Consider the following 24,762-nt stretch of genomic DNA (forward strand, 5'->3'; position numbering starts at 1 on the left):
GTGACATCAGAGGACAGGAAGCTCGCTCTGCCGGGTTACTACCCACCCAACCTGTCTGACCTCAACAACAGAGCCATCATACGCAGAGCACGCACTATAACACTGGACCCCCAACACCCCCTCTACTCGGTCTTCACACTACTCCCCTCCGGTCGCAGGTACAGATCCCCTTACTGTAGGCGAGCCCGGTTTGGCAGAAGCTTCGTCCCATCGGCCATAGCACTGCTAAACAGAATGCCACTGTAATGTGTTCGGTGTGTTTATATGTGTCCGGTGTGCATATTTGTGTCCAGTGTGTTCATATGTGTTCGGTGTGTATATTTGTGGGATGCGGGGCACCATTGCTGTGAGGCTGGGTGGATGGTTATGGATATTGTGTTCATACATGTATTCCTGTACAGACTGTGGCAACAAATCTCCTTATTAAGGACAAATAAAGATCTATCTATCTATCTATCTATCTATCTATCTATCTATCTATCTATCTATCTATCTACTAGTTATTCTTATACAGTTATTCTTTATTTCACCTTACTTTATTTATTTGTTTATTTATTATCTAGTTCAAATTTTAGTCCCTTTTTATTTGATGTTTTTAATTCAGTTAATTTATTTTAAGGTTAGCATCTTATTTTCTTTAATGGTTTAATATTTTAGTGTTTTATTATCTTAGAAATGTGTTTTATATGTTTATTTATTTTAAGTAAAGCATCTTGTTTTCTTTTGATGGTTCAATATTTTAGTGTTTTATTATCTTAGAAATGTGTTTTATTTTTCATTTATTTATTTATTTTATTTTCACCGTTTTTCTTATTATTGATGCATATATTGTGTTTTTATGTTTGTGTTACAATGTCATTGTATGAAAAGAGCTTTATAAATGACTTCTGATTGATTGGCTGTCACTCACAGATGCTGCATAATAATCCAAAAACATTACAACTTGTTCAAAAGAAGGAAACCTCGACTGCAACAACCACAGAGAGACTCTGGTGAACGCACACTCTGATGTCTGGAGAATCAGGAAGCAGAAATAAAACGAAGCTCAATGATTCATGTTTAAATTTGTCCTGAATTCCTGCTCTGCTCCATCATGACCACTAAGAATCCATCAGCTACTCTGCTAAAGACAAAAAGAGACCAACACAAGAAGTCTGTATAAAATGTGCTTCATTGGCATAAATCATTGGACTCACAGTTATGATGCTGAACATTAACATGCACATCAAACATGTCGCTGTACAAAAAGGCTGAGGGATTAAAACATTCCTAAAACACCCATTAGTCAGATTCCACTCTGTGACTTTACTAACATGACAGAGTTCATAATGTGCCTCACAGATAAAAAGAGAAAGTTTATACAAAAACAGCCAACGGTAAACATGTTCTTATAACCTCCACAGTGCAACTCCTCACACCTTCATCACCTCTGAGTTGAAACTCAGTGAAGGTCTGCTGACACCTGAACGCCTCCTGCTCTCATGAGACTACAGCACATCCACGACCAGAGAGACACCTGTCGTCTCCCTGAGTTCAGTCCCATGTTCTCTTCCAGACATAATGTGTGTGTGTGTGTGTGTGTGTGTGTGTGTGTGTGTGTGTGTGTGTGTGTGTGTGTGTGTGTGTGTGTGTGTGTATATGAAATGAAGGTGTGTTCATGTTAAACAGTGGTTGTGTTCAGTGGTCGTCATCGTTCCAGTCTGCGACCTTGTTGTACTCCTGGATCTTCTGTTTGATGTGAGACAGTTTGCTCTTCAGGTACTCACACCGGTCCCTTTTCTCCAGGTACGTCGGGTCCTGACAAACAGACAGACAAACACAGGTTTCATTTCTGTTGTTGGTTCTTGTTTAGAAGTCTCTGTGGCAGCTGAATATTCAAGTATCTGTGTTACAGAGTGAGTTTGTTTCTTTACAGAGTTCTTCATAAATCAGGAAACGCTGAAGGACAAGGAGGGAGGATCATTTTGAGACTACAGACAGTGTGCAAGACTCAAAGTTATGTGTTTCCTATTAGTAACTGCGTTTACATGGATCCCAATATTCAGATTATAAACGGCTTTAAAGCCCAGCAGAATAAAAAAGCTTTGCATGAACACCTCAGTCAGAATGAGTGAATCTCATCTCTCCTTCTTTGCAATTTCATGTTCGAGTTGGTTTGAACATTGTGACAGATTAAGCAGGGCAGATATGAAAACGAAAAAGCAATGTCCTTTTCGTTTTCATTTCAATTGTGTTGTAAAATGTGCAAACTTGAAAGTGAAAGTTACAATGAAAAAGGAAGGATTGCTTTTCCATTTTATGTTTGAGTAAAAAAAATTCATATTCGTTCTGACAATTATAAAGCATTTCTGAGAATGCATTTTAATTTTTTTTAATTTAATTTAATTTTTTTTTATTTTTTTTTCTTTCCTCTTGTCTGCATATATATTTCTGGTTTGTGTCATGTTTGTCACAAACTGTCAAATATTCATGCAATTTATTCTTGCAGCAAAAGAAAAGAAAGAAAACCTTTTTCTTCTGTGCTTGTGACTGTGTGCATGCAACCATCACCATCCCTCTTAGAACTCTGGCCTATCTTTTATTGACAGCTAATATCATGTTCTGTAAAAGAGGGCGTGCACACCTAGGTGGGCCAAAAAAAATAAAAAAAATAAGAGAAAGTGAAAGAAAGATTACATAAGGGTATACAAAGGGACAGGGAGAGAGAAGGAGAGAGAGACCTAACACACTTAGATGGAGAGGGACCATCTCACCATGATGCCAAAAAAAAAAATCCGTGGGGTGATCCTAATGATTAAGCAACCCTTAGTGTCCACAATCATTACTGAAGCTTGGGTCGCAGAGGGTTGCCGCCGTGCTGTGTTCTATTTGTGTAACAAGACCACCACTGGTGCAGATGAAACCACTTGGGTCAGACCAGCCGAGCGGTACGGCTCGGCACCCGGGCCGCGAGAGCAGTCAGACCGAAGGACCCAACCCGCCGCGGGAGACCCAGGCCAGGGGACAAGCCTGCATTTTAATTTTTGAATGTTTCTATTTAATTTGAATTATGATAACAATTTAGCAGAGCATTATTTGAAAATTAAAAAGAATAATTAATCTGTAAATCTATGTTCTGATCATCAGGTTCAAATCAGGTTCTTTATGTCCTCAGCCGGATAATAAGCCGGACAATGTAAGGTGAGTGGGTTGTTAAAGAGGAGGAGCCCCTCAGGGTGAGCAGGACCTCCCTCTCTCTCTTATTCTCCTCTATCCCTCTTTCCAGACCCAACTCGGTCGAGGCAGATGTCTGTCTAACATGAGTCTGGTTCTGCTCGAGGTTTCTGCCTGTTAAAGGAAGTTTGTCCTCTCCGCTGTAACTAGCTAAATACTGTGAGGTGCAATGCTCATGGTGGATTAAGGTGGGGTCAGACTGAGTCTTATCCTGTCTTGGTGTTGGGTCTCTGTTCATTATTTGACATAGAGTGGTCTAGACCTGCTCTGTTTGTAAAAGCGTCTTGAGGTGACGTTTGTTCTGATTTGGCGCCAAACAAATAAAGATTGATTGATTGATTGATTGACCTCCACTTCTCGTGTCAGAGACTTGTTTTAATCTGCTGTAACAACCCGCTCACGATACTTTAGCCCTTACTTCATACTGCTGTTAATGTATTCACTCTGCACTGCCCAGCTTAGTCACATAATTCACAATCCCTAATGGAGCTTTAATTCAATACGCGTTTAAAGCTAGTGGGTGTGAAAACCAGGTGATGTATATATAACCGTGTGGTTTCATCACAGTCAGTTTCAGCCGTTGGAGAAATGACGTGGTCACATTCTTGAAGACTGGCTCACTGGTTTTGATGACGGGTAATTCCTGTTCTATAAGGCCGGTATGATTGATTGAGCTTGTTTACTTCTCATGAAAACTATTACTGTCGAGTGACTTCAGTTTCTCAGCAGGAGCCTTTTAAAACCTGAAGAAAGTCAAATAAAGGAAGGTCTCAAAATGTCATTTTTTAACTCTTGATCACTTATTTGACTCCACCATCCCTTCATCATCTTTACTGCTCATCATTTTATGATCTTAAAGGCACAGTGAGGAGTTTTCCTGGTGTGTTGAATCTGGCACTGCGTCTGGATGAAGTCAGTAGTGCTTTTTCTAGAATGCAGACTACATTTCCCATGAACACCATCACCCTCTGTGGTAAAGATGTGTCTCATGTGTTGTTGAAGTGAATGAATGAATACAGATCTACTTTATCGGTTTAACGTGACCGCCACAGCCCCGGTGTCACGATGTGAGCTCCAGTGTCTCAATAACGTAAATATGCACACGGTTTAACTCTTTAGTCCTCAAAGAGCAGAGAAGCGTTTAAACAGTGACATAATCATCAGATCCTGTTCATAGACATTTAGCTCTTTTAGCTAGCAGAGCCCTGGTTGCAGAGTTTCTCCGTCTGAAACTTCAACAGGAAACATACACTTGTTTGATAATCCTACTCCAGTATCAGGTTCAAACTGAACCAGGAAAAGAGGAAACCATATATAAACCTGATCCAGAACCACAGAGACTTCTCTGGACCTGAGCTAAGATGGACTGAGGGGAAGTGGAGAACTGTCCTGTGGTCTGATGAATCAAAATCGGACATTCTTTTTGGAAATCATGGACGCTGTGTCCTCCGCTCTAAAGAGGAGAGGGACCACCCAGCTTGTTATCAGCTCACAGTTCAAAGCCAGCGTTCCTGATGGTATGGGGATCATAAGAGTCCATGGCATGGGTAGCTTCCACATCTGTGAAGGCTCCATTGATGCTGAACTATATCTACAGGTTTAGGAGCAACATATGCTGCCATCCAGACCATGACGTCTTCAGGAAGACCTTACAGATTTCAGCAAGACAACACCAAACCACATTCTGCACGGATTACAACAGCATGGCTCTGTAGTAGAAGAGTCCAGGTGCTGAACTGGTCTGCCTGCAGAAATCCTCTATCAGGCAAGAATGGGACAACATTTGACTTTCAAGTCCAGAACCTGGTCTCCTGGGTTCACCAACGTTTACAGAGTGTTGTTAATTAAAGAAGAGCTGATGAACAGGAAACATGTCTCTGTACCGACTGATTGAAACGTGCTGCTGCATCAGATTTAAAATCAGCAGATATTTTTACAAGACAATAAAAGTTTGACATTTGTGTTTGCTCTATTAACAATTACATAAATGTTTAAATGATGTATGAACACTTTTCACAGGGTCCTTATAAAGGCGCTGGGGCTGCACTTTATGAATAAGTTTGACTTTATAGTATTTTAATCTTTTCTTTATGCCTGATTTTTGCTGAGGCACACAAACACTCACACTCCTAACAAACTATAACACCAACAATGTTTGTTTGTCTTTGTTTTTGTTTGAAGTGTGAAGGTCCTGACTGTGTTTGGTTTTTATTCATGGTCGTGTTACTGTTTTTCATCTCACTATGTGTCACCATCTCCTCTGAGGTGTGCTAATTAACTCAGCAGCTTCAATAAAGGATGCCTCTGAAGGTCATGGAAGGTGAAACACAGAGGGTAGTGTTGTAGTCAAGACCACATTAACCAAGACAAAGACATGTCCGAGACCAGAGTGCACCAAGACCAAGACCAAGGCAGGGCAAGACCAAGCTGGATCAGGCTTGGACCAGCTCTTAGTTATGCTGCTATAGGCTTAGACTGCCGGGGGAACTGGAGCACTGACACACTGGGATCCTAGCTCACCCCCTTCCCCCCTACCCCCTCATCACTTACTTTAACTCTCCCTGTCCCATTAAAGTTACTAACCATAGACCTTTCTGGAGTCCCTGAGCTCCCTTGTCTCGTAGGTTCCTCTGAGCTGCCGTAGACGTCCTCCTGCTGTGGACGTTCCAGACTCCAGCTGATACGGACACGCTGGAGTCCAGTGGTAACAGCTACTACTACTCATCTCATCACTATCACCACTCCCTCTCTCTCTTATCTCTCTTATTGCCTGAGGTTTCTGCCTGTTAAAAGGAAGTTTTTCCTCACCACTGTAACTAGCTAAATACTGTGAGGTGCAATGCTCATGGTGGATTAAGGTGGGGTCAGACTGAGTCTTATCCTGTCTTGGTGTTCGGTCTCTGTTCATAATTTGACATAGAGTGGTCTAGACCTCCTATGTTTGTAAAAGCGTCTTGAGATAACGTTTGTTGTGATTTGGTGCTATACAAATAAAGATTGATTGATTGATTGATCTTATTCTCCTCTATCCCTCTTTCCAGACCCAACTGGGTCGAGGCAGATGTCTGTCTAACATGAGTCTGGTTCTGCTCGAGGTTTCTGCCTGTTAAAGGAAGTTTGTCCTCTCCGCTGTAACTAGCTAAATACTGTGAGGTGCAATGCTCATGGTGGATTAAGGTGGGGTCAGACTGAGTCTTTTCCCGTCTTGGTGTTGGGTCTCTGTTCATCGCGGTCTCGAGACCAAGACCGGTCTCGGGTACTACAACCCTAACAGAGGGATATTATTTGTTGTAGATAAAACCAAAGAGTTAACAGAAACTGTAACCAGAGCTCAGTCTCTGTCAGAGAAACAACCTCTGATTCATGGATACTTACGTTTTTCTTTCTCTTGTACTCCATTAAAACGCCGTTGATCCGCTCCTTGTCCTGAAACAGAACCAGCATGTTAGTGTGAGAGTGTGATTCTGTTTGTTCCCGTCTCTGTGTTAGTGTGTGTGTGTGTGTGTGTGTCTCATTCGTACCATCTGGCTCGAAGGCTGAGCGGCGAGGCTCTGCATCATCTCGTCCATCTCCTTGAACCTCTTGCTCATGGCCTGGACCTCGGCGTGCAGCTCCTTGTACTCGGCGTACTGGTCGTTGAAGACGGCTCTGTACTGATCCCTCTGCTCGTCTGAGCGGATGGCGCGGTATTTACTGTAAAGAGGAGATAGGAGGAGTCACTGCTGGCTCTCGCTGCAGGTCTGTCTGTACGATCAGTCTACTAAGGATATTTGGAAGAGTTTCTCTGAGTGTCCAGGAGACGGATGAGAGGAAGGGTTCAAAGTTTATGAGTCTAAAAAATATCAGGTAAATGTTTGTATGACTTGTTGAGTGGCCTCTGTGGAACTTACTGTTTAGAGTGAAACTGAGACTTCAGTTAACCTTCATGCTAATGATACTGATGATCAGTATAATAATCATGACACTTCCCAGAAAAGTTATCACTATAAGTGAGAAATCATTTTCATGGTTTAGAATAAAATATGTGACTGTTTCTTTAAGAGTGCTCCTTCCTGTCCACCATGACATTAATCCAATCCATTTTTATTTATACAGCACAATTAAAAAAAACAATCAAGTTTAGCAAAGTGCTGACAGTGAGGTAAAATAAGTTAAAACACAGAGAACATAAAACGCTGTCAGAAAATAAAATAGAATAAAATAAAAGAATCATAATAGAAAAACATGAAATGCTTCAAAAGTAGTTTAAAAACTAGGGGTGACCCCAAATAATCGAATATTCGACGATTCGTTCTAACGAGCCTTAGTCGACTGCCAATCTCATAGTTGAATATTTGCATATGAAATGTGGATCATTCCATTCAAACCATGGGGGTGCTCAATGTCTAATTTTACATTATTTTCCTGTTTCCCGTAAAAAATTGTGTCTCATATATTCTATATTGATACAAATATAGACTTATTTAATGTAATTCTGAGAACAGCTCTTGAAGTGTTAAATCTCCTTAAAGTGGTAATTAAATCTCCCCTGGTAATTAAAGGTGGACTCTCCCATTTAGCGGGACCTGTGGAGCAGACGTACCTCAGCTGGCCTTTAAATCTTTCTACATTCATGGCAGCTCAAAATGTCAGGAAATAAAACTTCAGTTGATCCTAAAAACTAGTGATGAAGATGAGGAGCAGCTTCATGAAGAGGACTGTGAGATCAAGGATTACCGGACCACACAAAAACTGTACGGGGCCAAAAGAACCAGGAGGGATACCCAAAGCTGTCTGAAGCCTCAAAAACAATCCACAGCATCCCATCCACCTCCACACCATCAGAGAGGATATTCTCAAAGACAGGATTTACAGTCAACAAAGACAGGAGCGCACTTCTGCCCGTACACACGATGGCTTTCCTCACGTACAGTTTGAAAAGACTCAAGCGGACAAAGACGAGATGAAAGACTGATTTAAAAGGTTCTGTTAAGAGATTTAAAAACCCTTTAGCTGGTTCAGGTTTGATTTTGAACATTATACAAATGTTTAGTCTTAAGTTGGACAAACTACCCTCTGCAGTGCTGCTCTCCTCTGTGTGAACACTGTTTAAATATCTCCTGATTCCTTACTCTATAGTGGAGCGTTGTTCCATGTTTAATGGATGGTGGCCTTATTTGAGTTTTCTCTCCTTCATCACCTCGTTGTTTTTGTAACATAGATTTAAAAAATCTAAGTTTTATACTTATAATATTCTGTTGTCTCTTTTACTTTAAGCTCTGAGTCTCTTAATTGTAAATGGTTATGTGTAATATTGTCATGCGGTCACCATCATGCAGACTTTGGGTCAATAAGGAAAAACAACAAACATTCCACTATTCATCCACTATGGGCAAAATCTGATGAATCAGATTCAACTAAGCAAATCCTTAGTCGGGCTCACCTCTATTAAAAGCACAACAAAAATTTAAAAAATAATAAGAGCACATAAAGATCCAATAAAAGAACAGACAGAGATAGAGACCACACATCTCTCACGCTGGGTTAAAAGACAAGGAGTAAAAATATTTTTGAAGGCTGGATTTAAAAGACGCTAATGTTGTTGACAGTCTAAGGGGGGGGGGGGGGGACTAGCTGTAGGCGTGACAGGGAGGCCTGGTTAATGCTGACATGAAGGGCGTTACAGTCGTCCAGACAAGTTTTTTTTTTTTTTTTTTTCTCTTGTCTGCATATATATTTCTGGTTTGTGTCATGTTTGTCACAAACTGTCAAATTATTATTATTGGCAGCTAATATCATGTTCTGTAAAAGAGGGCGTGCACACCTAGGTGGGCCAAAAAAAAAAAAAAAAAATAAGAGAAAGTGAAAGAAAGATTACATAAGGATATACAAAGGGACAGGGAGAGAGAAGGAGAGAGAGACCTAACACACTTAGATGGAGAGGGACCATCTCACCATGATGCCAAAAAAAAAACTCCGTGGGGTGATACTAATGATTAAGCAACCCTTAGTGTCCACAATCATTACTGAAGCTTGGGTCGCAGAGGGTTGCCGCCGTGCTGTGTTCTATTTGTGTAACAAGACCACCACTGGTGCAGCCTGGCGGTACGGCCAGGCACCCGGGCCGCGAGAGCAGTCAGACCGAAGGACCCAACCCGCCGCGGGAGACCCAGGCCAGGGGACGAGCCAAGGACCCAGACCGGAAGCAAGCAGGTACCGCCGGAGCACCCAGGGCGACCCCCAGGTCACCCAGTAGGAGGAAAGGGGGGCGAGGGGGGAGAGATCCCGCAGCCCCCCCAAGGGACACCCCCACAACACCGCCCCCACAGCCCCCCAAGACGGAGCCAAAGGAGCCACCAGGGCCGAGGGGGCCCGGCACCAGGAGCAGACAGCCAGGCAGACGGGCAGGACCAGGACCAGAGCCCGCCAACCGGCGCGCCGGAGTGGGGGGAGGGCGGAGGCGGCAGGGCCAATCCCCCCTGCCCCCCCCAGACGGCCCGACCACTCCCCCCAGCCACGCCCCCCACCCACGCCCTGCGACTGATGGACCAGGCCGCGGGGGCATGGAGGGACACCCCAATGGCTGCCGTAGTAACACCCCCCCAGCTGCGCACCACCCCACCCCCCCAAGAGGACCGCGAGGGAACCCCGGGAAACCCGGCCCCGAGGGCAGCCGCGGACCAGGCCCCCACAGGGGAGGGGGCAGCAGGGGGAAGGAGGGTGACAGGGACACCAGCCACCCACCCAGACAAGTCTAAATAAAAGCATGGATAACTTTCTCAAAATCATTAAAAGATAAAAGAGATTTAATCTTAGATAAAGCCTCAAATGGTAAAAACAAGATCGGACTACAGAGTTGATCTGTTTGTTTAATTTAGAATCATCGTCCATTATGACACCAAGATCAGTTACTGTGGGTTTCAAGTAAGGTTGCAGGGAGACCAGGTCCAATATCTAGGCCTTACAGTACATGCAGCACTGGATTCAAACACAATCATTTCCATCTTGTTTTCATTAAAGTTTAAGAAGTTTAAAGACATCCATGCTTTGATGTCTTTGAGACAGTTAAGTACAGGCTCCAGTGAGCTTTTGTCATTTCTCTTTATGGGCAGGTATATTTGGGAATCATTCGCATAAAGAAGGAAAGACACGCCATGTTTTTTAAAAATCAATACAAATCCTGAACACATTTCAGGAGCTGAACCTGAACCTTCCTGTCGTCTAGAAACACAGAGGGAAACACTCACTCCACATAGTCTGCTATGACCACAGGCTTGGGGATGTGTCCGGCTGGGATGTGACCTCGGAGGATCTCTGGCGCCATCAGAGGAACGTTAACAGAGCTGTTGGTGGAGTCCATGATGTCCGGCTGGATGGTGGGCAGAGGAGTCTGATCCGAGGCCCTGGAGGAGCCCAGACCCAGCTACAACATAAAAACACAGCCATGTTTTCAGATCATACACTCTGTGTGTAGAATCATCAGGAACATTCAGGAGGTGATACTCACGATAGACAGAGGGACGGACGAGCCGATAGTTTTCATCTGTGAAGAGAAGAAGAGGTGAGGAGGGAGTGAACAGAACCACACAGGAGTTTAAAGGTGACATATGCAAAATGGACTTTTTAATGGTTCTCCACCTGAAATATGTTTCCCTGGCATGTCTACAAACCCCCCAAAAATGAAAAAAATCCATTCTGCCCCTGTTCTGATTTCTCCACCTTTCTGTAAATGTCTGTCCAGTGTTTTTCATACGTCACAACAATATCCAATCTTTAAAGGAAGTCAGAGCTCGGAGCTTGTTCAGCCCATAGACTGTATAAAATAATACTGAATCCCTCCTCTGTTTTTCATTACCTGCACACATGTGTGCTAACAAGGAGCTTAGGAGGGAGGCATGCTAGTTGTAGGCTGTCTTAATAAACACAAAGGTCTGTTTTACTCCCCACGTCTGCAGATTTGAAGATCTAGTGGATGATTTGTATTTTTCATGGAAAAGTGCTAGTGCTAGTTAGCATAGCCACATAGCTACATGTTGGTAGCTGTGTACCAAGACACACGTCTACATACTGACAAATAAAACAACAAGAAACACTAAATCTGTGACCAATGGTTCAGAAAGGTCCTGCTGCAGGCGCCTCTCCGTCAGGATCAGATTCTGGATCAGATTCAGAGGGTTGAAGTAACGCGGGTCTGTGAGCAGCCGTGTATATTCAGCCAACATGTAAACATTAGATCAACGTGCAGGAGAGCTGAGGGCACGTCCACTTCCTGAGGGGGCGTGGTCAGAGAGCTCATTCTCATTTAAAGGCACAGACACAGAAAGCGGCCTGTTCTGAGCAGGGCTGAAAAAGAGGGGTTTACAGGCAGACCAGAATCTGATTTCAAAGTGTTTTTTTGAGCATAAACTTTAAAGACATGTTTTGGGGACCTCTTAGACCAATATATTTTGATGAAAAAGAGAGTAATATGTCACCTTTAACTGTTTGTACCAACCAGTCATTCAATGACAGGTTTCAAAGTGTTCTACTTTAATCCAGGGTTGGTGCTGGAGATCAGTCAACCTTTATTTGTATAGAGATGTGAGATTCATGTGGAGTATAAAAAGACAGACCTCCTGTTCGAGCGCCTCCTTCCTCATTCTCGCCGCTTCGTGCCTCCACAGCTTCAGACACACCACCGCACTGATGAAGTACAGCACCATGTTGAGGAAGAGGAAGATGATGGCCGCGGTCTGTCCAGCCTCCGTGCGACAGAACGCTCCGTTCACGCCGTTATTGAAGACCGGCATGTTGCAGAGCCCCCCTCGGGTGGTGTCCCTCACATACACGATCCCCGCCGCCAGGTAGAGCACCGCCAGCACCAGGTTGATGGCGCACTCTGTGAACGGCCACCAGGACGAGTCCAGGAGAATGGCTCTGTAGTACATGCTCATCCCCAGAACCACCAGGATAACCGTCACAATCCACGCCACACCAGCCACCACCAAAATAAACGGGGTCTTCGGGCCCGTGTAGTACCCCCCTTGTTGTCCGTACCCTCCAGCTCCTCCACCCAGCCCTCCAAACAGCTGCGGCTGGGAGTATCCGTACATATTGAACCACTCGTTGTCTTTATGGATGTAGGCGCAGACACAGGCGAACACAGCAGCCCCCAGCAGCAGCTGCACCACGCCAAGGATCCTCAGAAGCCCCGCCCACGACTTCATGTAGGCGTAGCGCTGGTGGTACTCCTCCACCCGCTCATGATAGGTGAGGGCCGACATGTTGGTGGGCACGGCAGACGCAGAGTCCAGGGCTTCAGCACCCAGCAGCAGACCGTCTCGCTCCTTCTGGGAGGTGTAGCTGCCACCGGAGCCGCCATAGGGGTCCCTGTAGGAGCCGGGGAGGGACGGAGAGGGAGGGGCGGAGTGTGGAGGTGAGCAGGGCACTCCTGCTGTGGTGCGACAGGGGATGCCCTCCATGGAAGAAGGGGTGGGGGAGTCTGCATCCGTTGGAACGGTCCACCCCTTGCTGGCGCTGTTCCCGCTTACACGGAAGAAATTCTTGACAGAGTCTGGGATGAAGCGGTGGACCGGCTTGATGTCCATGGCGTCAATGTCGCTCTCCGGAGGCTCGTCATCGCTGGGGGGATAATAGCCATCTGGACCAACAGCAGGGTCCAAAGGAAGAGGTGGAGGAGGAAGGGGGTCTAAACTGAGAGCTGGTATTGGCCCATGCATTGGTAGAGGGGGCGGAGGGAGATCATAGTCCCTCATTAAAGAACCCACAGGGACCTGGTCGTAGAGTGGGACATCCCTCACTCGATCAAACCTTGAAGCTCCGCCTCCGTAAGACATCTGGACCTGGACTCTGTGAACTACAGACAGAAACAAGTTGAGGTCTGGGATTGATGATGGTGATCGCCATATTGGAAATGCCGACTCCAGCTTACTTCACATCAAACAAAAAACAACAGCTGGTGAACAGTATGGATACTTCAGTACGAAACAAGACAAACTGTTATCCTTTCATTGGTCAGTGTTGAAAAGAAACCAAGCTTTAGAAAAATCACAACCACTACGGTTTCATTTTCAACCCAAAGCTGCCACAAAGAAGAAAGCAGCTGCAGAGACAAATAAACATGAGATATTTTGCATGCACTTTGTTTGTTCGCTGTTGTTGTGCTTCTTCCTGCCTGCTGCGTGTCTCTGCTCCATCCTCTGTCACAGCCTCCATTCGCTCACTCAGGTCAACAAATACTGTCCCTTTTGTGTCTCATAAAGATGAACATGTCTCGTGTCACTATTGGCCGCGATTTAAAATGTCACACTTATTTAATCGTGAAGGTTTCACTGCCTCAGAGCGGCCCCACACTCTATGATCAAATGTTCTGTTTTAATGTTTGTCTGTCCATACCAAGCGTGCCGGATACGGCCCTGGTGGTGAAGCTTTCAGCAGTGTGACTGCCCCCTGGTGGCTGGCTGCAGTATAGGTAAAAAAATCTGTCTCCCACATTCATTTGAATGGAGGAGCAGTCAAACTTTAAAAAATAAATACACCTGGTATGAATGTTTCTCCCATCCGTATGCTGTGGTGATATGTAGTTAGTATTTGACTGTTTTGTGTTCAAGGTCTCTTTTTCCTGGAAAGTTTCTTTTTCATTAGTTATTAGAGTTTAAAAATGGGGTTTTACTTCCTGTTTCCTTTGATTCACAGCCGCTGTAGAGTGAAACTTCAAAGGACACACAGCGTATGACCAAGCGGCAACCTCCGGTCTAAAAATATGAGTCAATGCTGAAGTGTTAAAAGCTGCAGTTCATCGAGGATCCGCTTGAGGCTGGCTCCGGAAGTACCAGAAGTCACATACACATGAATGGGGAAAAGCTGATCTTTGCAGCATTAATAAACATGTTTACAGCCTGGTACAAAAGATGAGTGGAGTCTGAATAGCTAATTTCTCGACGTCCTCTCACTGTGAGGGGGGTGAATTTTTTTCTAATTCGGCAATTTCAAAGATATTGAGATTACAAGTCTTCCAATGAGAGGCACAGCTGCCTGTGGGAACACTGCAGCTGTTGGCTAGGAGGCTCAAAGCCCGCCTCTTTGCGTCACACTGGCTCGACAGAAGCAATATGGCTGCCGCAACCGATTGGTCTCAAAACAGCTCTTCAGAAACAGATGGGTGACGTCACGGATACTACGTCCATATTTTATACAGTCTATGATTATGACACTACACTGTAGGGCGGAGCTTATTACAGTGGCTTCACAGGCTCTGGCTGCACAATGACTGCGCCCAGGAGAGGGATTTTTTGGCTTCAGAACCGTACAACGGGAAGAGGCGGAGCGACGCTGTCCATTTTTATTTACAGTCTATGATCCATACTCACTCTCATTCCCCCTCTCTCAGGCACCATAGAGTTTTACTTGGTACATGTAATTATTAACCAAGCGGCATACTCCGGTCTCAAATTATGAAGCCCATGAAGAAGCGTTATAAACTGCAATTCATTGAGCGTCCACTAGAGGCTGGCTGCAGAAAAACTGGAAACCACATACACACCCATTCAAAGAAGACGATCTTTACAGCAGAAGTAAGCATGTTTACAGCCTGGTTCAAAAAACAGCTTGGGTCTACATAGCTCATTTCTCTGTCGGCACACACTGTACTGGGGTGAATTTTTTTCTAACGCAATGGTTCAGAAGATATCAAGATTACGAATATATGTCCAAATAAGGACATTGCTAACTTGATTGACAGGCGGGAACACATAGCTGTTGGCTAGGAGGCTCAAACCCCGCCTCTTTACCTCACACTATGTTTGGATGTGTTCAGTATTTTCAATATGGCTCCCGCCGACGATTGGCTTCAAAACAGCGCTCAGGAACAGATGGGTGACGTCATGAATACTACGTCCATTATTTATACAGACTCTGTTATTAATTGAATTTATATTGATCACCCTCATGTCTTGGTTACAGCGTGAGAGTGCACCAGTATTGTAGAAGAATACATATTGATAAAAACAGGACGAGAACAAAGTAAAAAACTGTTATTGACACAAATCTTCACTGAGGCGGAGAGAGACAGAGTTGAGTGTTCATAACAACAGGGTACATTCAGGTCCTGTTAACAGGGATGTCCTAGAGCAAGGCGTGCAACTGCAGTATACTACACTACCAGTCAAAAGTTTGGACACACCTTCACATTCAATGGTTTTTATTTATTTTAACTATTTTCAACATTGTAGATTAATACTGAAGACATCAAAACTATGAAATAATCTGGTTTTACCATAATCTGGATTACAACAGTAGTCAAATAGGGCTATCCATTGTGTACTAACCCTACCTCTGAACAACACAACTGATGGTCTCAAACACATTAAGAAGGCAAGTCATTCTACAAATGAACTCTTGACAAGGCTCATGTTCATTAGAAACCATTCCAGGAGACCACTTCATGAAGCAGACTGAGAGAATACCAAGAGTGTGCAAAGCTGTCATGAAGGAAAAAGGGGGCTACTTTACAGAATCTACAATATAAAACAGATTCTGCTTTGTTTAACACTTTTTGTTCATTCAATAATTCCATATATGTTCTTTCATAGTTTTGATGCCTTCAGTATTAATCTACAGTGTTTACAATCGTGTTTACAAGTGTATGTAAATCTGATTATTCATAATTCTGCTCAGCTGAACATGTCTGTCATAAGCATGCTGAGACTAAGATGCAAATGATGACACTAAATTGTCTCAAATGTGACATTTATCATTTCAATAAAAGAAGTTTCAGTTTCATTACAATCTGGTGCATAAAAATACACCAGGTCAGCAAACACCACGGGACTGGTGAAACGGGCCCAACAGAGACTGTACTACTGAGGAAAGTCACATGGTACAACATGGTACTCCAGCTGCAGAGAGGCAGACAGGAAGGCCCTGCAGAAGGTGGTGAGGACAGCAGAAAAAATAACTGGAGTGTCACTTCCCTTGGTCCAGGACATATTCCTGAGCCTCTGTAGGAAAAGGGCCCTGAACATTCTGAAGGACACCACTCACCCTCTCCACTGTTTATTCCAGATGCTGGCCTCGCAGAGAAGCTACCCGGCAAAGAAATGCGACCCCCCCTGTCCCTCAAAGTGATTTAAGCTTCACACCACTGCACAATGACTGACACTATAATATAACCACGAGAAAAGACAGACTGACATCACCACACACTTCATCTGGATTATGAATGATAACACAGAGGAAGTTTTGGGTGAACATTGTTTTGGGGAGAAGTCATATTCAGCCTTTCATTGCAGTAACAGAGAATGCTGGTGTGTGTTCAGTAAAGGTGCAATTCAACCAAGAGTTCCAGGGTCTTTTAGCCCCCAGAACTACTTTCCCCTGAACTAAAAGGTTCCTGGTCCCCCATTGTTGTCTGCGTTTCGACCGCGGGCTGAAGTCCCGGGTAGATTGTGTAAATCAGGCCAGTGACGTATGGAGAAAAAAAAGTAAATGCACTACACCACCTGACCAGTAGAGGGCAGTAAAACAAAGAGGAATGCCATTCATCACAGATGACACCATAGAAGCAGACGGACAGGCAGGTATCATCATAGACATATAAAGAGTAGACGCCGCATCGACCGCTACTAATATTCTGATATGTGATATATGTGATGTATGATAGGTATTTTGCCGCACAGTGCTCTGGCATCTTGAAGTCTCTGCTGCTTCAGGTTACGTTTACAGGTAGGATCATGGGTAGGATGACCGGACCAAGATGGCGGCCATAATTCTTGCGCCCCAGCAGTCAATGCGGCGTCTACTCTTTATATGTCTTAGGGTATCATTATGAGCAACACAACAGTTAGCCTGTTAGCATGAAGAGACTCAGCTGGCTCTGTTTTAGATGGTGCTATATTTCATCACAGATGGATTCACTGAATCAACACGTGAGAGGAGATAAGCGCGAGTAGCAAAGACGTTTCAACACGGCTTTAAAATCCTTTTGAACTCAAAAAGCCATGATCGCAGAGATCGGCCGGTGTTTTGGTTTAAACGGCGACCCTGTTAACTGGAGACTTTCAGCCGTATGCATCCCTCATAAACGTCTTTAGACGATCATTAAATATCTGATGAGGATATTTTGAAATCTTAATAAAAACTAAACTAGTTTGCATTCCCAGGAACTCCCTCTGTGTTTCAACAGCTGTGTAAACTCCACAAACACTGACACGTTCAGCTGAAGGTCTCCAGTTTACAGGGTCACTTTTAAAACCGGAACACCGGGAGAGACGCATTCACGGTGGGCTGAGAGAAGACTACTGTTACAAGCTGCTAAATCAAGAGAATCACAGCTTCTTCTTTTGAAAAGTACACACACATACAAAAAAGATAGAACAAATCAAAACTAATGAAAGAAAGAGAAATCAAGAGAATCACAGATGTGTGTGATGTTATTGTGGACGGAGGGAGGAATAAAAACACTGTGGTTAATCTACCAATCAGACACGTTCAGCATTGCAGGCCCTGCTCCCCGAAAGTCCCAGGACCTTGGAAAAGTACTACCCCTCTAGCAGGGGCTTTTTAGGGGGGAGATCATCTACCCCTGAACTAAATTTAGACCCTGGGTCTAAACGCACATAGTTCAGAGGTAAAGTTCCTGTGGTGGAAATACGCCTAAATATCATCTTGAATATTATTGATATCAAACATCCTGTTTTGGTGCCCAGGAGGTTTTTTTTCTTGTCTCAGTAAAGAAACAGGTGACCATGTTGTTTGTTCTTGCCTAGTATCGTATCAGAGTGAAACACTTCTGGTATTGTGACAGCTCTGTAAACATTACTGTGACCTCTGACCTTTCACCTGCTGTATTTAACAGCTGGAGGCATGTTTATCTTTTATATACAGTCTATGATGTTTATCTCCACAAGACTGAACAGATATGAAGAGGAGACAGCCACATCACTTTAAAACTAGAATCTATATGCATCTTAAAGTCATCACTCTCAATATAAACTAAGTCTGTTTAAACAATCCCATTACATCAACAACATCAATACACAACATGTTCTCATTGTATCTGACACTTCTGACCCATAACTAGTTCTAAATCATCTGAAAAGGTTTAAAAAGTCTTTCTAAAGCTGACTCTTGACTTGACAGAGCTGACAGTTTGTCCAAACATGTACTGACAGTAAAGGTAAACATCCAGTAGCTGTTACCTGTGAGCACTGAGAGGAACAGGTGTCTCTGTGTGAAGCCACTCCCATGTAAACCGGTAAAAAAGTGGGTCAAATCAATTTAAAATAAATCCCCTCAGTTGAAGTTAATAAATAAGAAACAGGCAGCGTGTCTCGTTCATCCCTCTCTCATGTTAAAGTCTGGGCTCCTGTCTTTAAAAGGGAGAACAGTGAGAATATTCAGACGCTCTTACCTGCTGATATGTGTCGGTGTGTGTCTCTCGGTGTAACCTCTCTACATCCCGTCTGTCTGCTTCTCTTTGTCTCTCTCACACTGATCTCAGGTCAGATATCAGTGAAACCCCCGCTCAACACAGAGGAGGCAGCAGGAAACAGCGCTGATCTGAGAGGAGGGAACCACGGCGCGGTGAAACTCACCTGTCCAGTTTGACCAGCCTGGTGGTGCGTTCACGGACTGCATCCGACCTCCACGCTCCAGTTCCTCCTTTATCCTTCAGCTGCTTTTTATTGGAGTCTCCTCACACACAGCTACAGCTTTGGTTTTAAACAATACATTCTGTTTACTTTAAATAAACTCGTGAAATACAAAACTTGAGTCATTTAGTTTATGATTTATTTTCTGAATGTTGCTGGGTTCAAATAAGTATGAATAATTTGAATACTAAAACACATAAAACACTACAACTAAAAGTCATATTATATAACCATATTTATTTATTGTATTGCTTAATCTGTCATAACCAAACCATAATCTCACCATGTCAACCTGTCACTACTGAAACTTTTTTAGTACTGACCTTTTTTAATATTGGCCTTTTTTAATACTGGCCTCTTTTTAATACTGGCCTTTTTTAATATTGGCAGTTTTTAATATTGGCCTTTTTTTAATACTGGCCTTTTTTAATACTGGCCTCTTTTTAATACTGGCCTTTTTAATACTGACCTTTTTTAATACTGGCCTCTTTTTAATACTGGCCTTTTATAATACTGACCTTTTTTTAATACTGGCCTCTTTTTAATACTGACCTTTTTTAATACTGGCCTTTTTTAATACTTGCCTTTTTTAATACTGGCCTCTTTTTAATACTGACCCTTTTTAATACTGACCTTTTTTAATACTGACCTTTTTTAATACTGGCCTCTTTTTAATACTGGCCTCTTTTTAATACTGACCCTTTTTAATACTGGCCTTTTTTAATACTGGCCTTTTTTAATACTGGCCTCTTTTTAATACTGGCCTTTTATAATACTGACCTTTTTTTAATACTGGCCTCTTTTTAATACTGACCTTTTTTAATACTGGCCTTTTTTAATACTTGCCTTTTTTAATACTGGCCTCTTTTTAATACTGACCCTTTTTAATACTGGCCTTTTTTAATACTGACCTTTTTTAATACTGGCCTCTTTTTAATACTGGCCTTTTATAATACTGACCTTTTTTAATACTGGCCTCTTTTTAATACTGGCCTTTTATAATACTGACCTTTTTTAATACTGGCCTCTTTTTAATACTGGCCTTTTTTAATACTGGCCTTTTATAATACTGACCTTTTTTAATACTGGCCTCTTTTCATACTGGCCTCTTTTTAATACTGACCTTTTTTAATACTGGCCTCTTTTTAATACTGGCCTTTTTTAATACTGGCCTTTTTTAATACTGGCAGTTTTTAATATTGGCCTTTTTTAATACTGGCCTCTTTTTAATACTGGCCTTTTTTAATATTGGCCTTTTTTAATACTGGCCTCTTTTTTATACTGCCCTTTTTTTGAATACCCCCACTTATTTAATACTTTTTTAATACTTTAATTACCACTTGAATTCACTTGTAACATTTGTATATATCTTAATTTTTTATTCTCTTTATTTATCTATTTTATTTGTACTTATTTTATTTTTACTTATTTACACGTATTCCTGATTGTGCTTATGTATGGGTTGCTGCAACAACCGAATTTCTCCCCGGGGATCAATAAGATAAAATCTTGTCTTGTCTTATCTTATCTTTTCTTTTCTTATGTTATCTTATCTTATCTTATCTTATCTTATCTTATCTTATCTTATCTTACATGCTGAAGAATCAGACTTCATACGCTAGTAACATATTGAGAGATTTGTCCAGCAGCGCCACCGTGTGGCCTGTCATGCTCTTGTTATTCACACCCCCTCTGAGATTGTATGGAAGCACATGTAATGAAAGAAGGGATGTTGTGGGTCAGTTAAATGATGAACGTTTTCAAAGATACAAATTCATATTGCTCCATGAGGTAGACCCAAGTATCTCATTGGGCACCGTTTGTAAAGTTGTGCACACTGAAAATATCAGCTGCAATTCTCCACATTTAACTCCAAAACGTCATAAAAATGTAGAGTGAATTTTTAAAAGTCACTTTTTTTTTTATCACATTTAGAGAAATATGTAATCTTCTTCACATTTAATTTTTTTGTAAAAAATATATTAAGTTAAAATCACTGTTAAATCTGAATGCTAAATATAAATATTAAATATAAATATAAATATAAATGTTAAATATAAAATAAAAATAAATAAATGTGCGAGTCCACTGAACAAGGCCACTGTCTGACCAGCAGTGTCACCTTTTCAAATGCATCATTTGCTATGAACATATCAAAGTCCTAAATCAGAGCAGAAAAAAAACGCTACAATGGCAGAAAACACAACCCTCAAAATCTGTCCTCTCTACAGTTTGCTTCCTTTCTGCAACCTTGCGTCACAGTTGGCCTCTGAAACTGCCAGTCTGCAGTTAACAAAGCAGAATTCATTAACTCTCAGACTAAACTGTCCGACATTCAGGTCCTAGCCCTGACAGAAACTTGGATCGGCCCAGAAAACACTGTAACACCAACTGTCCTTTCAGTCGATGCAATCTTCTCTCATACACCTCGCTCTACGGGCCGAGGAGGTGGTACAGGCATTATCCTACCTGATGACTGGAACTTCAACCAGCTTAAACCAATGAGCAATAATATCCTTTGAGTACCATGCAATAAAGGTCACTGCACCCATGAAGGCTTACATGGTTGTGGTGTACCGCCCACCAGGGGGACACTTGGACAGCTTCATTGTGGAACTGGACATGTTACTCTCAGACATACCTGATGATGGCTCACCACTGGTAGTTATGGGAGACTTGAACATCCACATGGATGAAGCCCAGGCAACTGATTCTATCTCTCTATTATCCTCCTTTGACTTAAAACAGATTGCAACACCTCCAACACACAGAGCTGGCAATACACCAGATCTGATACTGATACACAACTGCTCCACAGCTGATCTGAGTGTGACTCCTCTTCACCTCTCTGACCATTACTTTATTCAGCTTTCGCTTGGATTACCAGAATCTCAACAATCCACTACTCAGTTCATATCATACCGCAGAAACATTTGGTCACTTGACCCAACTAAGCTGTCTGATGAGGTCTCAGCGGCTATGGCTTCATGTAACGAGTTCTTCACACTCTCCACTAATGAAGCTACAGACACATTCTGCTCCTTACTGAACTCCTCTCTGGACAAACTCTGCCCACTGGTGTCCAAGCCTGCCCGAAACACTCCACCCTGTCCCTGGCTCACGGAGGTGATCAGAGAGCAAAGGGCAGGGCTAAGAGCGGCTGAGAGAAAGTGGTGTAAATCCAAACAACCCACCGACTTGACAGACTATCAGCAAAAACTCTCCTCATTTACCTCTGCTTTAAAATCTGCTAAGAAGGCGTTTTATCATGCAAAGATCTGTGCTGCCACCGATGCACGCAAACTCTTCTCTGCTTTTACTTCTCTGCTTTCTCCCTCAAACCCACAACCTTCCACTATGTTGACCCCGGACATGTTTGCCTCGTACTTTACTGACAAGGTTGCTACCATCAGTAACAAATTCTCTGAGCCTGACCAACTCAGCTCTCGGCCACCAGCTAGTGATTCCTCACTCAGCTCATTCTCTCCACTGAGTGAGAGCGAAGTCACCAGGCTTCTGCTTGCCTCTAAACCCACAACCTGTCCGCTTGATCCGTTACCCTCACATCTCCTGCAGGCGATTGAGCCCACAATCAGCCCGGCAGTAACAAACATCATTAACTCCTCTCTGTCCACTGGTGTTTTCCCTACTACATTCAAGCAAGCGAGGGTCAGACCATTGCTCAAAAAAACAACTCTCAACCCAGCCCAGATTGAAAATTACAGGCCGGTCTCACTTCTTCCATTCCTTCCAAAAATACTGGAGCGCACAGTCTTCAACCAGCTCTCAGAATACTTACAGAACCATGATCTACTTGATCAGTATCAGTCTGGCTTTAGGCGGGACCACTCTACTGAAACTGCACTTTGTCGGTAACAGAATCGTTGCGTGTGGCTAAAGCAGCGGGTCAGTCCTCAGTTCCCCTGCTGCTGGATCTGTCTGCTGCTTTTGACACAGTAAACCACCAAATCCTCCTCTCTACACTCTCCTCACTTGGTATCTCAGGGTCTGCCCTCCAGTGGTTCAAGTCCTACCTCACAGGGAGATCTTTTAGAGTATCATGGAGAGGAGAAGTGTCCAATATGCATGGCTTATCAACAGGGGTACCTCAAGGGTCAGTGCTTGGTCCCCTCCTGTTCTCAATTACACCACATCACTTGGTGCAGTGATCCGCTCCCATGGCTTATCCTATCACTGCTATGCAGATGATACACAGCCTTTCCTATCTTTCCCACCTGACAACACAACTGTCTCAGCTCGGATCTCATCCTGCCTTGCTGACATTTCTAAATGGATGAGGGAACGTCACCTACAGCTCAACCTGTCCAAGACTGAGCTTATTATCATTCCAGCCAGTCCCACTATGGACCCACAGATCAATATCCAGTTTGGATCACAAAACCTCATGCCCACTAAGTCTGCCCGAAATCTGGGTGTCATGATCGATGACCACCTAACCTTCAGGGTTCATGTGGCCTCGATTGCTCGGTCCTGCCGTTTTTCCCTCTATAACATCAAGAGGATCAGACCCTACCTGACAGAACACACAACACAGCTCCTGGTTCAAGCTCTTGTAATGTCACGCATTGACTACTGCAACTCTCTACTGGCAGGCCTCCCTGCATTCACAGTTAAACCTCTGCAAATGATCCAGAACGCAGCAGCACGTCTGGTCTTCAACCAGCCTAAGACAGCTCATGTCACTCCCCTGCTCATTTTGCTACACTGGCTTCCAGTTGCAGCTCGCATCAGATACAAAACTCTAATCATGACTTACAAAGCAGGACCAAAACCGCTCCAGTTTACCTGGAACCCCTCATCCAGGTCTACTGCCCTTCTCGCCCGCTACGCTCAGCCTCTGAAAAGCGCCTAGTGCTTCAAGCACACAAGGCCTCAAAATCACTAGCTGGACTCTTCTCTTCTGTTGTCCCTAAATGCTGGAATGAATTGTCCAACTCCATTCGATCTGCAGAGTCCCTCTCTACTTTCAAAAGACAGCTAAAGACCCAGCTCTTTAGGAAGCACTATGCACTTAGCTAGACTGTTCTCCACTGTTGTCCCCAGTGGCAGATCATGTCTTCCAGCTACAGTTGACTCACACTGTCCTGCTCTACTCTGGGAATCTGTGTTCAGCTCTTGAGTGACCCAGCACTTGGTACTTTGGTCATTATTGTGGTGATGTTAATTGTTGATGATGATAATGGAAGGTCTTAAATTGTTTGGTTGCTTCATTGTAGATGTTCCTTATTTTATTAAGAAAAAAAACAAAAAATTCCTTACTTACTTTTGTGCATTGCCTTTACACTGCTTGACAGTACCTGCACCCAAATGGACTTGAAGCACTTTGTTACTCTTACTGATCTTGTTTCCTCTTGTCTAGATCTTTGCTTGTGTTGTTCTTGTTCTCGTATGTACGTCACTTTGGATAAAAGCGTCTGCTAAATGACATTGTAACATTCACCAAACCTCTGGATCTTCCTGCAAAACCAAACAATGTTTTCAGATCAGATCATACGCCAAGTCAATCAACATTAAAACAATACTGAGCAGTCATTACACACTACATCAAAACACTGAACACACAATGCTCAGGACATGAAGCTGTAGAAATCATGTTTATTGTTCACAGGAGGCTAAATGAATGTAGCTCCTGTATACAGTAAAAATAAAGTAAACACAAATATAAATGAGGAGAACACGGTCTATCACAGTAGCTTGGATTTCTTCAGAAGTTACTGTTCTTTGTCTTTCTCGATTTCGCTCCCTCCTCTTCCTCCTCGACCACCTCTTACACTCTTCCTCTGCCTCTCAGATTATTTCTGTCCATTGTACATCCTTCAACAACCAGTGCTCTCTGAACTGGCTTATACTGGTTTCCTCACATCATTAGCCACAAGTGTGATCAGTTCTGAGTGGTTGT

At 43.2% G+C, this 24,762-nt stretch overlaps 1 protein-coding gene across 3 annotated transcripts; it reads right to left on the reverse strand.

The window, feature by feature from the left end:
* Positions 1–1,153: 1,153 nt before the first annotated feature.
* Positions 1,154–18,863, reverse strand: marveld2b (MARVEL domain containing 2b). Of its 3 annotated transcripts, XM_034692682.1 has the most exons (8): positions 18,786–18,863; positions 11,805–13,048; positions 10,700–10,735; positions 10,440–10,615; positions 6,735–6,906; positions 6,589–6,639; positions 1,637–1,797; positions 1,154–1,604 (listed from the first exon to the last, which is right to left on the reverse strand). In XM_034692682.1, exons 1-7 carry the CDS (start codon positions 18,826–18,828, stop codon positions 1,678–1,680), a joined length of 1,842 nt encoding a protein of 613 aa, XP_034548573.1. In that variant the 5' UTR covers positions 18,829–18,863; the 3' UTR covers positions 1,154–1,604; positions 1,637–1,677. The 3 variants fall into 3 exon arrangements, with proteins under 3 accessions (XP_034548573.1, XP_034548572.1, XP_034548574.1); XM_034692681.1 differs by having other exon boundaries at positions 1,154–1,797; XM_034692683.1 differs by having other exon boundaries at positions 1,154–1,797; positions 18,602–18,832.
* Between the last annotated feature and the right edge of the window lie 5,899 nt (positions 18,864–24,762).

This window comes from Notolabrus celidotus, chromosome 9 (genome assembly GCF_009762535.1).
Source record: "Notolabrus celidotus isolate fNotCel1 chromosome 9, fNotCel1.pri, whole genome shotgun sequence".
Classification (NCBI taxonomy): Eukaryota; Metazoa; Chordata; class Actinopteri; order Labriformes; family Labridae; genus Notolabrus; species Notolabrus celidotus.

What these genes read in the sequence shown, in the direction of transcription:
- marveld2b (XM_034692682.1), bottom strand. Translation starts at nt 18,828, where the DNA reads ATGCAGTCCGTGAACGCACCACCAGGCTGGTCAAACTGGACAG. An exon ending in AGGAGGCGCTCGAACAGGAG is followed by an intron (nt 10,736 to 11,804) that starts GTCTGTCTTTTT and finishes TTCTCTTCACAG; the next exon opens with ATGAAAACTATCGGCTCGTC. An exon ending in GTCATAGCAGACTATGTGGA is followed by an intron (nt 6,907 to 10,439) that starts GTGAGTGTTTCC and finishes TCCTCTTTACAG; the next exon opens with TAAATACCGCGCCATCCGCT.